At 40.8% G+C, this 14,821-nt stretch overlaps 2 protein-coding genes across 4 annotated transcripts; one reads left to right on the forward strand and one right to left on the reverse strand.

Moving 5' to 3' along the window:
* Positions 1 to 9,302: 9,302 nt before the first annotated feature.
* LOC127804107 (uncharacterized) lies at positions 9,303 to 13,145 on the forward strand. 2 transcript variants are annotated; one of them, XM_052340840.1, is made up of 5 exons: positions 9,303 to 9,908; positions 10,025 to 10,292; positions 12,203 to 12,316; positions 12,401 to 12,603; positions 12,951 to 13,145. In XM_052340840.1, exons 1-5 carry the CDS (start codon positions 9,463 to 9,465, stop codon positions 13,024 to 13,026), a joined length of 1,107 nt encoding a protein of 368 aa, XP_052196800.1. In that variant the 5' UTR covers positions 9,303 to 9,462; the 3' UTR covers positions 13,027 to 13,145. The 2 variants fall into 2 exon arrangements, with proteins under 2 accessions (XP_052196800.1, XP_052196802.1); XM_052340842.1 differs by having other exon boundaries at positions 9,307 to 9,908; positions 12,218 to 12,316.
* On the reverse strand, positions 12,599 to 14,821 carry LOC127804108 (probable galacturonosyltransferase-like 10). Of its 2 annotated transcripts, none has more exons than XM_052340844.1 (2): positions 13,463 to 14,821; positions 12,599 to 12,752 (listed from the first exon to the last, which is right to left on the reverse strand). In XM_052340844.1, exon 1 carries the CDS (start codon positions 14,581 to 14,583, stop codon positions 13,495 to 13,497), a length of 1,089 nt encoding a protein of 362 aa, XP_052196804.1. In that variant the 5' UTR covers positions 14,584 to 14,821; the 3' UTR covers positions 12,599 to 12,752; positions 13,463 to 13,494. The 2 variants fall into 2 exon arrangements, with proteins under 2 accessions (XP_052196804.1, XP_052196803.1); XM_052340843.1 differs by having other exon boundaries at positions 12,599 to 12,795.

The following is a 14,821-nucleotide window of genomic DNA, read 5'->3' on the forward strand; positions in this document are numbered from 1 at the left end:
TCTTAAAATTTGTCCCGATAGTAGCATTTTGTATTGAATAATTGTGTGTAAAATTACCTTTGCAAGCATACAAATTTAGGTAAATTTAAGGATCATGATTACTAAATTGTATTGACTATTTTTGCATTTTTAGAATTAGCATGTAACTTTTAAAAGTTTTGTGATCGTGAATTATTAATAAATAATTGTTAACTCTTTAAAAATTTTCAAAATATTTTACTCTTTTTTTTTTCAATATAATTACAATATATATATATATATATAATAATAAATGTGCTCAACCACCGTCGTCAAACATATATATATTGGATTCAAATAAATGAACTTATTTGTGTTTGAATTTATTTGATCAAACTTAGATGGATTTGAATTATTCAATTCAAACTTATATATGTTTAATTTAAGAGAAAAAAAACATCAATGATCTACTAGTAGCTACATTAATCGAAATCCACAAACCCATATCAAAACTTTCCCTAATGGCACATAATGAAACTTACCTCAGTGATGAAATCTAAATAATTAGGTTAGCATAAAAAAGATGAAAAATGAACTATAAAAGTTCAATTTTCTATAAAAAAATAAATGCAATAGTGTTTGATTTGTAAAGTGGTAGGGATTGTTTGATTTCCCTCTGAAAATTGAACCACCATTAATTTATTCGATTTGCAGAATAACAAGTGATGAAGGATTTTCGGAAGTGGTAGCCGCACGTTCCCTTCTTGTCTTTCTGAATGTACCTGCAATGGAGACGGGGCTTGCTCCCCCGGTCGATCTCCGATGATTAAGTTAGTCCTTTGATCTAGGGTTCCTTGTCCCTTTTAAACTATGTTAATTGATCGAAAGATAAGGAGAATCCCCCCACCTTCTTCGCTTACCTTTTCTCGGGGTAGGGATCATGAGGGATCTTCAGGATCTTCCTCCCACCTTCTTCGGGACTTTCTCCATAAAGGTTTCGCGATAGCCTCCGTCTCCGAGGGGTTCGGGATAACTGTTGCCTCCGTGATCTTCGGTGGGATAGCCTGTTCCTGAGATCTCGGGGGTTTCTCTATTGAGTGCTTATCTGATTGACGTGGCAATGCTTGTCTGCTGTGTATCTTTTGACCGCTGTTAGGTATTCGTCTTGGCGTAATTATGGGACCGAGGGCGTTCTCCTCATCATTTGCCCCCCTGCTCCTTGAGCTCTTCGGCTTGAAGGGCCCGAGGAGTAGTAAGGCCCCTGAGGTTCTTCACTTTAACTCCCCTTTTTTTTTTTTTTTTTTTTTTTTTTGCGCGTCTGACAGACGTGAAAATCAATCGGTTTTGACGGCTGTATCCCTTCCCTATGCGCTGTCCGAGGCCTTTTCGTCTTTCGAGCTCTGTCAGTGCGGGGTGATCAATGCTCATTATTGCTCGTCCTTTGGTTTCTTGTCCCCGCAGTTTGGTCTTTTAAAATGGGAACCCTTCAGTCCCTTTACTTCTCTTTCCGTGCGACTTTCCTTCAGTTTTAGCTTTTCTTGTGCCCGCAAGCATTTTCCTCCTCTTTCGCCTCTCTTTCTTCTAGCTTTTTGCCATGGCGATAATCGGTTCTGGGAGGTTTAATCCCGCTGGTGCAGAGCTTATTGAGTGGGAAAAACATCCCGCTGCGTCGATTCCATGTCAATGGATGAGCCAAGCGGAATGTCAACAGTTTAGAGAAAAGTACAACGTCCCCGAAGAGTGGGAGGTAGAGTTCAACAGTCATCTACGGGCATGTCATCCCGTCGCCGGCCGCCTGTGCATTTATAAGTGTGCTTTTGACAGGGGCTTTCGGCTCCCTCCCCGGAGAAGAGTGATGACCTTACTTCAACATCTTACTATCGCTCCCGCCCAACTGTCTCCCTTCGGATGGCGATACCTGATGGGGTTCCTCCTTATTTGTCATTCCGGCAAAATTGAGCCAACTGGAGACCTCTTCGACTATTTCTTCACGACCAACCGCGACCCCGGAGGGTGGATCTCCATCTCCCCTCGGATCGTGAAAGATAGCCGTCTTCTCGCCTGCAAGGGATACTCTAATCTTGAGATCTCTGCTTCGACTCTCATGCAATCCGGCGAGTCGAAAGATTCTGATGATTGGAAGGAGCGTTTTGTCTTCGTCCGCCCCAGGCCATCCGGCTCTCCTCAAGAGATCTGGTCTGTCAGTAACGAGTGGACTCTGGACACTAAGCACAAGCGTCCGAGTGTCGAGACCATTGAAGATTTCGCCTGCCGACTTATGAAGAACAGTCGGAACTGGGAAGAAGGATGGCTCTCCAATCCCGGCCTTTCCCAAGCGGGTCTGGACGGCGAGAACTGTGAGCTCTTTTTCCTTCATCCTTTTCTTTTACTCTATCTTTTTCCTTTGTTTGTATTTGATTTTCGTTGTTATCTCTTTCTTAGATGAAGAGGTCTGGGAAATATCTTATTCTGCTGTCACTAAAGGAATGATATTGGACTTCCCTGGGAGTAAAGGCCCTTCGGCACCTTCCGGCAACCAGAGGGTGTTGGAGAGGACTGCGCCTTCCGAGCGAATTCCAAAGAGCAAGAAGAGTAACAAGAAGAACTCATTACCGTCCAGGTCGCGAAGGGCGGTGGAGGAAGACCCCGGGACCTTCCAAGAGGCTTCCAAGGGGAACATTGCTGGGGGTTCGGGGGACCCCTCTTCCCGTTCGGGGGACCCCTCTTCCCCGCTTCTCCTTTCTCAAACCAGAGGCTCTCCGACCGCGCGGCGAGAAGCCTCCACCATGCCTGCGCGCTTGCCGATCTCTCCCGAAGACGATTCGGCGACCATCGCTCAGGTGCTTGCTGTAGCTCGCGCGGAGGCCCAGAAAAGGCAAACCATGGCAGGTACGGAGTCCAGTGCTACGCCTCCCAGCATCCCTATCAGTTCGATTTTTAAACGAATTTTAACGCCATTGGCACCAGCGGGGCGTTCGGAGCTGACGGGAGAGGCTTCGCTGGAGGAGGCTTCGGTGTTGTCGGCGAAGGAGATTTTAGCGCGCCGGACGAAGCGTCGCAGGATGGAAGCCACTTCCCCAGCTGCTGCTCCCTCCGAGCCTTCGGCTCCTGAAGCCACCAATGCCCCTTCAACGGCTTTAGTCTTACCGGAGACTCTACGAACTCCGAACGAAATCGACTATTGCGCTGAAATTCTAAGGGTGCGACCGTATTCCTTCTTCTTTTGACTTTTCGCTTTTTCTGTGCGAGTAGCCCCTCACTCCTTGAGCTGATCGAGCGAGGAGTTTGAGTAGCTGAAGGAGTAGTCATCATTGTTTTTCTGAGCCTCTGTAAAAAAATTCTGCTAAAAATTTGGGTTAGCAGTCTTGGATGTTGAATTCGCTTCTTAAGTCTCCCGATGCCTTTTCAGTCTTCCCATGCAAAGGGTGATTAGGTCGCTCGAGGTGATAGTGACGTTCGAGAATTTTCCTGTAGTAGAAAAGGGGCCAGCTCTTAAATTAGTACATATATATATTTTTATTGTTATTTTTGGCCTAGGACCGAGGCTATGCTAGTCGAGGCCGCATTCCTCATCTTCGGGGGCCGCTGGCTAAGGCTGTGGGGGCCGAGGCCGCTTGCCTTATCTTCGGGGCCGTTTGGCCGAAGCTGTGTTGTTCGAGGCTGCGTGCCTTGCCTTCGGGGCCATTGGCCGAAGCTGTGTTAGTCGAGGCCACGTGCCTTGCCTTCGGGGCCATTGGCCGAGGCTATGGTCCCCTTTGGTCTTCGTTTGGCGGAGGTTCGTAATCTTCGAACTGGTGCCTTAATTAGTAGGGGTGGTCCCCTTTGGTCTTCATTTGACGGAGGTTCGTAGCCTCCGAACTGATGCCTTTTGGTCTTCATTTGGCGGAGGTTCGTAGCCTCCGAACTGGTGCCTTAATTAGTAGGGGTGGTCCCCTTTGGTCTTCGTTTGCACATGCTGGCTTGGATTTGTAGTTGATGACAAGATTTTAAAGAATATCCATATTTTATTTTCGCGGTTCGGCGAAATGCCTACGTCCGCAATTAGAAATAATGTTCATATTTTGTCTCCGCGGTTCGGTCTTGATGCCTACATCCGCAGTCAGAGATAATGTGTGTTTGGGGGTTCGGGGCCCTGCGAGGATCATATTTAATCCTTTCATATTGAGTGTTCGGGGGTTCGGGGCCCTGCGAGGATCATATCTGATCCTTTGTTTTTGAGTGTTCGGGGGTTCGGGGCCCCCCGAGGATCATATCTGATCCTTTGTTTTTGAGTGTTCGGGGGTTCGGGGCCCCCCGAGGATCATATCTGATCCTTTGACCTTCGTTGTCGAGGCCTTTCGGACCTTCGGTTTTCATTCGCACATAATGGCTTGGATTATAGTTGATGACGGGATTTCAAATAATATCCTTATTTTATTTTCGCGGTTCGGTGAAATGCCTACGTCCGCAATTAAAGAATAATAATATTTTGTCTTCGCGGTTCGGCGTAACGCTTACATCCGCAATTAAAGAATAACAAATATTTTGTTTTCGCGGTTCGGCGTAACGCCTACATCCGCAATTAAAGAATAACAAATATTTTGTTTTCGCGGTTCGGCGTAATGCCTACGTCCGCAATTAAATAGAGTATTTTATTTTTGCGGTTCGGCATAACGCCTACATCCGCAGGTGTTCGGGGCAAGCCTTTTGTCTGTTAACGTTATTAATCCCGAACATTTTAACAGAATCAATTAAAATTCAAGTCATTGGAGCATATATATCAAGCAATTCAAATTAAAAGCTTTTGCCTCTACCTATATAACTAGCAATTCTCCAATAGATAGTAGTTAAAACACTAGAATGATAAAATAAGAGAAATAAGTTTTAACCAAAGCAACATTAACGGAGCTTCTGTCGCCGCCATTATCGCTGCTTGCTGCGGCCATCTCCTGGCTCATCCATGGCGGCTTCTGGGTATATACCCTTTTTCCAGAAAGCCTTCCCCTTTAATATTATAATATAACACCTCTTTTCTTACTTACTCTGCTAGGCTTCTATGAGGAGCTTTTCTCCAACATATATATATATAACATGAATGTAAATGTGTATCATGTATGTATGTGCGTGTGATCCACAATAATGGCAGAATTACGCTTCTTTTATGTGATTGAATATATATATCCATATATATATATGAATCTTTCGGCCTTCTCTTTCAATTATTTTTACATAAAACAATAATTGAAAAATAAAAATCGTAGGAGGCACAAAAAATATTAAAAGAGAAACAAGCGTACCCATGATGCAATCAGCAAATACGTGTAATTGAGTTGAATAGATTTTCTACGGCTTGAAATTGTACTTGGCAAACAGAAGGAAAAGACGAAGGCCCCACGGTGGGCGCCAATTGATGATGCGGAGCCGATCATCTTCTTCTGTCTCGAACCAAGTACCTGCAAAAAGGGTGGGGACTTGCTCCCCGTGATCCCTCCGACGCTCAAGTCAGTTCATAGGGTTTTTGAGGAGTATAATAGTAATAGAAAAATAATATATGAGTCCCTTAGGAGTCAGATCAGATACCTGTAGAGGTTGTCCTCTATTTATAGATGTCCGTTAGCCTTTCCCTTAGGAGATAAGATATATTTCAAAAAGAGATGTTGATCCCCTTTCCATGGGGAGAAAAGATAATCTTCCCTAATAGAGATAATTCTTGAGATATTTAAAGATATTATTGGTTAACTTAATCTTCCTCTTTATCTCTTTCCAGTTCAAAATCATAATAAATATTATAAAGATAAGCGGAGCTCCTCAGTCTTGACACGTGGCGATCGCCCATTGGCCTTTACTAGCACACATAGCTCCAAGTTAATAGTAACCTCTAGGGGTAGCATAGTAAAATTGCCCCCCTATAAATATTCCCTCATCAACAAGCTTAATGAAGTTGTTGTCATCATTGATGATATCGCAAATGAAAACAAAAAAAAAAGTCAATGAGATGGGATTATTTGTTACTAATGATGTCGAAATTTTAATTGATGGGAAAGACAAAGATTGGAGGTACAAAGAAAACAACTAGGGTTGAAAAGTAGGGAAAGACAACTAAAATCGGGAAAAAGTTAGGGAGAGATAAAAAAAAATTAATAACCTTAAAATGAGAGGTAAAATAATTAATAGTAAAAAATTACTAATAAAAGAGATTTATATTATTTTAAAAATTATAAGAGTCGATACAATTTAAACAAACTTCAAAAATGATAAATGAAATTTACCCTACAAATTAAGTCCAAGCCCAAATATTATTTATTTTGGATAAGTTTATATTAATTTATCTAGTATTTAATATAGATGTTACACAGACCCAATATCTAGTAAAATTAAGGTGAAAATTTATATATAGTTGAACAACTGAATAATGTCATAAAATAAAAAAAAATACATAAATCACCAACAATGCAATGTATCTGTAACGACTCGTTAGTGGGTCTAGGCATTATTGATAATTTATTTTAGGTATTTGAGTTTTGCTTTAATTAATTGTTGAAAATAATTTATGTTTTGATAAGAAAAAATTAATGAAAATAATAATTTTATGGGATAATAAATGTAAATAGAATTAAAATTTATAAGCCCACATAAATAGAGTTTAAAATGTATGAAAGAGTCCAAAGTTATAGGCTAAAATGGGCTTGGGCCCAATATGAGTGGACTCGTGATTTGGGCTTAGGCCCATGTATGTGTAATAATGTGGGTTAATTAAGAAAAGGGAAACGAAATGTGTAGAAGTGAGAAATGTCCATATGGGGCATAGATATTCAAGTGGTGTATGTGTGTGTGTAGAGAATGGCAAATCTGGAAGAGGAAAATAAAAGAGGTGGTTGGAGTTGGATGGTAGCCCACTTTCACCCCATTCTCTCTTGCTTCCTCTACACTCATTATTCTTACTTCTCTCCATTCTCACTTGCTCTCCATCTCGTTCATCTCTTCTTCTTCTTTTTATTTGTTCTTATTTATTTATTACTTTTGGTTTGAGTTCAAGTGGAGAGTTGCAGATTTTGAAAGTGTTTTTTTATCTCTTTGAAGTAGCACCATTTAAGGCAAGTTCTTATTGCACCCTCTTTTGTTTGGTTGTGCAAGTTTTTTTTGACTCTTTCTTTTTCTCCATTTCATGCAAGATTTTATCTTATCCATTTTGTTGAAATCTCTTTTGGTAAAATGGTTTCTTTCCATTGGTTATAAGTATTGTATATTTATCTTGTAAATTGGATGGTCTTGTTGGTGTTTCGTTGGGGTTTGTTTACTACTTTTTACCTCAATAAATGACTTTGATGGGTTAGAAAGTTAGTAGTGGTTGTTTTGGGTTCATTTCGGGTTTTCATGTGCGTTAAGTTGACTAATCTTGGGGTTTAGTTAACTCAGCAGAGGCCTGTTTTCTCATATTTTAGTGCAAACCCTTGGCTCAGTCGACTAATCAATTTACTCATTCGACTAAACAAAAGTCGACTATTTATTCCAAAAGTTGACTATTCTCTTTTTTTCAGCACTACGCATGTTGCACTATTTTGACTATAACTTTTGATATAGAAGTCAAAATTGAGATCCGTTTGAAGCATCATAAACTAGACTTTGAGGGATTCAATTCGATATATAATATCATATACTTTGGTTATGATTTGAGTTAGTTAAGGGTTTTCTCAATTCAAATTAAGTGTGATTATTGATCTAAGTTGCTACTAATTGCTTCCTCTAGTATCTCTCAATTCTCTAGAATACTAGGATGTGATTGAAGATATACATATGTACATGTATGGGCTAATGAATGAATATGTTATTGAAATGTTTAAATGTGCATGATGTCTACATTTTTATAATGAAGCATGCACGTTATATTTATGTGAGATCTCATGGCATTGCATGACATTATTATTTGCTCCCCTATTATTATTATTTTGGTGTAACGACTATGTTCCGCGAATAAGAAAATAAAAGGATATCCTGTGAAGCGTTTGACGTGGGTGAAGTGGTCATATAGTTCAGTAGATGATGCTCAAACCCTATGTTGCACGAAAACACCTCATAGGAGTCGTTTCCCTGTTTCGGAAACGTTTTCTATTTTCGTTTCGGACCCTATTTATGCCTATTTTTTTTTTTTAGAAGAATGTCCGTTTTCATGTTTGTGTTTTCTATTGAAAACGTTTTCCGTTTCCATTTCCGTGCAATATAAGATCAAACCAATGTGTGACAAATTGATTTATGTATATATATGTGTGTGTGTGCGCGCGCGCATTCATGTACGTGAATAAATGGATTTGAGAACCAATGTGATCCATATATATGGAAGGTCGTGCCCGTGTAAGCTAATGCGATGTATGAAAATTTATGTGATTATGGGATATGAAATATTGCATAAATCCATAATCATGATGGTATGGAATTGTATTAATAATGAGAATTGAATGATGGGTTAAATTGTATTGGGGAGTTGGGTGTATTCTATTTCTATTATCCATCATTTCATTCTTGTTTCCATTATTGTATATATACTTGCTGAGTCTTGTGACCCATCTTATTTAATTTTTGTTATTCCAAGTAAGGGCAATGAGATCGTTGGGGGCAAGTCTAGTAGGGCTTGAGCCAAATTTTAGAAGTGTACAGAGACATTTTCAACAAAATGTCCATGTTGGTAGTTTTGCTAATGGCGCTTTGTGAGGAAATTTTTATTTTGTCAATTCTATTAATACCTTTGTATTCATTTTGTATAGGTCATAGTGCCCAGGATGATATAAACTTATATTAACACTTCCCTTGATGATATCTAAGAGTAGAAGTTGTAATGTTAGATTATATTATTTTGTATCATTTTTGTGATGATTTTTTTTTAAATGTCCTATACTAATGGGATTATCTAAGAGAGAGCTATAACATCATTGTATCTTTGAGAGTATGGGGTGGTGACAATATTAAAAATGTATATATTTATATTATTTTACAATTATGAATAAAGTTTTTTCCCGTAAAATATTAATTAATTCATAAAATATCTAACACAGTAAATGATCGAGCGCCTGTGCATGTCAAAGCCCCCCGGGTCTTGAGTTTTGAGTCCTCAGCATGCCGCCGCAACTTCAGCGGCGCGCCGCTGGTCTTTTTTTTTTTTTTTTTGGTTTCTCAAAGAGGCACGCCGTGGCGGCAAATCCGATCCCCCGCGTCGGCGTAGGGCCAAACAGTTGGTTCTGGTTCACGCGTTACGTGCCATAGTACACCCACGGCCAGTCCCACACCCTGCCCCAACTAACTTGGCAAATCCGTAATTTGGCTCAACACCGGGGGCATTTGGGCTGGCCAAGTTGCAAGCAAACAAAACGAAGAAGGAATTGGTGGGTGAGCCGAGAGGAGAGAATCGAAAGGGGCGTGTAAGGGCTCTCACCGCCGGGGGCATCCAACGACCACACAGAGCCACACGTAAAGAGATTGAGAGGGGGATTTATACGCCAACAAGCACAAATCCTCAATCTTCGATTTTGGTTTATGGCGGCCGCGGGTAGGGCCTTCCTGATCTCCAAATTCGACCTCTCACTCAAGCCACTGCAACCATTACCGCCGCCGCTTCTCTTCTCTCATCAGCTCATCGTCCGGCCGGCTCTCCCCGCCGTCGCCGCGAGGAGGCGCTCCTCTGGCGCCGTTCTTGGCTGCCTTGTCTCCGGCGTGGACGGCGGCGGAGTCTCCGATGACTTTGTCTCCACGAGGAAGTCTGGATTCGATCGGGAGTTCTCCGTAATTGCTTCTATGCTCAAGAGGATTGAGCCTCTTGACAATTCGGTTATCTCCAAGGGCGTTTCCGATTCTGCCAAGGACTCCATGAAGCAGACTATCTCTACCATGCTAGGGTTGCTCCCCTCGGATCAATTCTCTGTCACGGTCAGGGTTTCGAAGCTTCCTCTGGATCGCCTGCTCATGTCTTCCATAATCACCGGGTATTTGATCTCGCGTTGTGCTACTACTTCAGTTCTTTCGTGTGTATGCACTATTCTTCATTTCTTATACCTGCTTGAATTGTGGACTAGTTGATTTGAAGCGAGGTTCTATGTAGGTATACCCTGTGGAATGCGGAATATCGGATTTCATTGATGCGGAATTTTGATATATCGACGGATCGTTGGAAAAAGTCAGATTATGCGGGCGAAGAGGAAAGTTCGAAAGAGAAGTGCGAGGAGGGTGAAAGTGAGTCCAGTGACGATAAGGTTGCTGGTTGTGCTGAAGATTTGGAGAATTTTAACCTTCAAAGTCTCGGGGATTTGTCTCCCAAGGCTCTGAAATATATTCAGCAGCTGGAATCTCAGCTGTCTACTGCTAAGAAAGTGAGGATACTACTCTCTACTCCTTACTCTTTGCCCCGTCGATACATTTATTGACTTTGAATTACAAATTGACATGATAGTGCATTCATGGAGGACAAAATGAAGAACTAATTCAGAAACAAGCATAATTCATGTTCCTTGCTGTTCTTAGAGGACCATTTTTAGTCTAAGCTTGTAGACAGCTTGTTTAACAACTGGGCTCCCCTTTCTGGCAAACCTTGTTTACTGGCTAAATATACATTCTTACAAGCAAATTCATATGAACAGGCGCCACTATCATCCAGATTACATTCAGAGGAATAATTTCTCCCTGCTTTTCCCTGACCTTGTTAAACCGTCCTCAAATAAACAGTGGGAATTTTAAGTTAAATTTTCGGTCAGTGTAGCTATTGTAATGATCTCAACATCAAACTTCTGTGTCTTGATGAAGATATCTTTCCTCTGATTTTTTCTCTTCCTTCCTCTGTAGCTTTCTGTTTTTAAGTATCACATATTGCTTGCAAATGCATGGCTTGGAATCTTGGATTCTTTTCTCTTGGTATCCTATCCTATTTTTTTAAATTGTTTCATGAAATAAGAGAGTTACTACAAAATGGAAACAGAAGCGCAAATGTACTCATGGAATAATGAATTGAATTTGAAAATGACATACGAGAACTAAATCTAGAAAAATAGACTGAAAATTTTCACAAACCTCTTTCTCTAGCTTGGCATTTATACTTCTTTTTGTTGCATCCATGGAATAGAAGATAACTTGAAATCCATCAATTGTGGACTTTTGACTGTTTGTCACTCATGTAATTTTAGAACTAAAGAAATCTCCATTGCTCTTTTCTTTATAATATAGAAAACCATTTATTCCAATCCTCAATAACTGCAAACTATGTTTCAAGTTCTGCTGATCTAAAGGAAAGGGCTAAATTTTTTTTTTTTTTAAGTGAAAGGGCTGAAATTTTGACAAGCATTCATGTAGAAAATCAAGAAAACCTAATTGGATGGCATGTTAATTAAGTGGAAAGCTAAAAAGCCAATTATTTTCATCAATGCTCTTTGAATTCTGCCAAGCTTTTTCTTAATTACAGATCAAGGAAATATTGCTCACTGGCTCTCATTATGATAAAATTTCACCTACTATTTTACAATGCCCTTAATTTGATTCATGAAGCTTTAGGCAGCTTTAAAATATGAGTGCAATCTCATGAGAATTTAGGTTGCATTTGATTGTGTTTTGACTAAGATAACGCATTTGAAAACAATCTAGAGAATATGATTGTTTAGCTGTTTTGATTTAAGGAACCAAGAAAAATTTGTGAGCTTTTGAAACTTGTTTGGTATAAGAATGAAATTAATGTTGCTTTCAAAGTGGTCGTTGCCTCTTTTTCCAAAACTGGGGACAAAAACATACAAAAAATTAGAATATTGAAAATGCAAGTAATTGTACCGAAAGCCTAAGATAAAAAATATTCAGAACGCAAGCAAGCAGGGCATTGAGTTTTACTATCCAGTATAAATCAAAAGGTCCAGTATCAATGATCACTGACTACTAGCTAACATGTTTAAGTGCCTAAACCCTAAACACCCCCCCACCCCACACACACAAAAAAAAAAAAAAAAAGGAAAAAAAAAAGAAAGAAAAATGACAGCACCACAGCCTATTCTGTTGCGCAGGTTAGTAACTTAGTATTTGACATTATATTCTAGGATGCCATTCAATCATCCATCAAGGGAAAAAAAAGAAAAAGATGACACCTTAATCTGCTTTAAAAATTCTCTCTTTTAGATGGACTTTCAGAACTTTGCATTACTACCATACTGGTCAGACCAATATATCACTTGACTACTTAGTATATGATGCTAGTCAGCTTCAGTCAACTGAATCTTCAAACAAAAAAAGAGCTGAATTTTATTAGCATATGTTGTTGCAGGAGCTGGATGCCAGGAAACAGGAAAACATGCAAATGGAATGCATTAGAGAAAGTAACAATGATTTGTTGAATTATTTACGGTCCTTGGATCCTGATATGGTAATCACCTGGAACTTAATGATTTAAAGTTGCACATCTATGCTTGAAGTTGGGTTGCTTAGCTTATCTAATTTGCTTCCACAGGTGACTGAACTATCTCAGCCATCATCATTAGAGGTTGAAGAAATTATTCACCAACTCGTTCAAAACATATTGAAGAAATTCTTCAAAGATGATTCTAGCACTGATTTTGTTGGAGATTCAGCTATGGACTCACAAAAGGGCGATGAAGAACCGTGCAATACCATAGGGACTTCTAGGGATTACCTAGCGAAGCTTCTTTTCTGGTTAGTTCTTGTCGCCTGTGTTTCCTTATTGTCACTGCTCTTGCTTTTTTCTGATTTTCTCTTGAAGATAGTATGGTTGAATCTCAAGCCACCAAAAAACTCTTTATCATTTCGCCCGTGCATAAATAGAAATGGGATGTTCCTTCGTCCTGCATGTACAACCACAATCCCAAGCCTTAATCCCACTTCATCCTGCATATCAGTGTTAAAAGTTGTTTATGCTTCAGTTTGTGGATTTGAGCATTCCTAATTTTATCTTTATCTCATCCGGTTGGCCTTTCTAAATATGGAAGTTGATTTTCTTGTGGAAGTGCAAAATTAAGATGATTGCTTTTTGATGTTAACAGGTGCATGTTGTTGGGTCATCACTTGAGAGGCCTGGAGAACAGATTGCATCTGAGTTGTGTTGTTGGGTTGTTGTAGGTGAAGAAAGCGGAAAGAAGGATGTATATTCCCTTTTCTTTTTTTTGGGTTAATTTTCTTGTCAATTTTTCTGTTCATATTCACACCTGTTATTTTTATTAAGAAAAGAAACTTTTACATACGGTTACCTCATTAGTACCCCTTTGTCATTATAATAAATCATAATATAATATGAACAACAGAACATAAACAACGTGGCACGTATGACAACTCGATTCCTTCTCCACCTACGCTTTTGTGCTGGCGCTGAACTAATATTCACGACTGTTTAATGTGGTTGCTTGAATTAAAATTTTTGATTTGTAAAACATAATTCTTACTGGATAACATTACAAAAAATTATGTTTTACAGGCAATTAAATATGTCGCCCCCGTTGTTCTTGATCTGTGTATATACACCGATGAATGAATGAATGGGAAAAGAATGAAACAATACCAAAATTCTCTTGATCTAGAACTTCCTAAGCGTCACTCCTGTTCCTGGAGTTGGGTATGGCGATGTAATCCATGGAGATCATAAGGTGCCCATAGGTGATCAACTGGGCATGGCGAGCCTGCATCTAGCCTCGCCCATGGCTTCCCCTTCCCGCTCCAGTGCAACAGGCTTACCGGACCCGGATGCAAAGACCTACAGCTGTTCACCACATTGTGTCCCCCAAGCCCATGCTGGTTCCACCTATGATCAATCGGCTCAACACCTCCACCAAAAACTAGCAAAAATGGAGGCAATGAACCCAACTCATATATCCTCCTCCCTCTCTGTATCTCCATCCACTTCTCCAACTTCTGCCTGTAGTTCCCGTTCCTCCATCTCCACAAATCCATCACCATCACGCCCGTGTTGAAGTAACACGGCTTCTTCCCTTCGAACACCTTGGGCAGCTCCGGATCAAACCAGAACTCATCCGTGAAGTACTTGGTGAAGTTGGCGTGGCAATACTCTGGAGCACCTATCACGCTCGACCCGGTTAATGAAATGGACCATAGCTTCTGAATGTCGTCGACGACGACGACGTCCGAGTCCAGGTAAATCACTCGGCGGACGCAGGGCTCCAGAATGTCGGCGAAGTAGGATCTCGCGTAGTTCAATGGGTTGTCGAGCGCTTGTCTGATGGAAGACGAGATCAAATTGGATACGGACCTTTCATTGAAGGCGTAAACCTTGAAGGCCAAGGATGGGAATGCGGACTTGACGACGTGAGCCAACTTGGCCGGCGTTTGGCCGTCGGAATAGGAAGCAACGAAGTGGAAGAAAACGTTTTCCGGACAGGAGGTGTGCTTCAGAACGGAGTGGACGGCGGCCATCGTGCCTCTCAAGTACTCGCCATCAAGGGTCATGGCGATATGAACGAGGTTGGAATCGCAGGCCGGGAGCGAACTGCTTGTCCCAGAAAAGGCACATTTGGCTCCGTTCTCGTACGCCGGCGCCTCCGTGAACTGAAAATCACTGCTCCGATCAGTCACTTTGCCGGGAAATGATCGGATGGCAAAGGCGGGAGAGAGAAGAAGCAGACAAAACAGAAGTAACCCGAGAGCCGGCGCCGGCCTGCGAGGCATAGTAGAGTAGATTGAAAAGCTACGCACGCGGTTTGGTTTAGCTCTTCTTCTGGAAGGGGGAGGCTGCTTGATCGGCGAGATGGTCAAATGGGCAACAAACGTCTCGCCGAAGCTGTGGGGTATATATTGAGCAGCAAAAGAACGCGCATTCTGATTGATTTGAGTAAGAAGAAAAGTTTGGGAATTCAAAATATGTTTGGCTGGCTGGCGTCTTTGAATTGTATAATAATATTGATGG

The sequence above is a fragment of the Diospyros lotus genome, chromosome 6 (assembly GCF_014633365.1).
Source record: "Diospyros lotus cultivar Yz01 chromosome 6, ASM1463336v1, whole genome shotgun sequence".
Lineage (NCBI taxonomy): Eukaryota > Viridiplantae > Streptophyta > Magnoliopsida > Ericales > Ebenaceae > Diospyros > Diospyros lotus.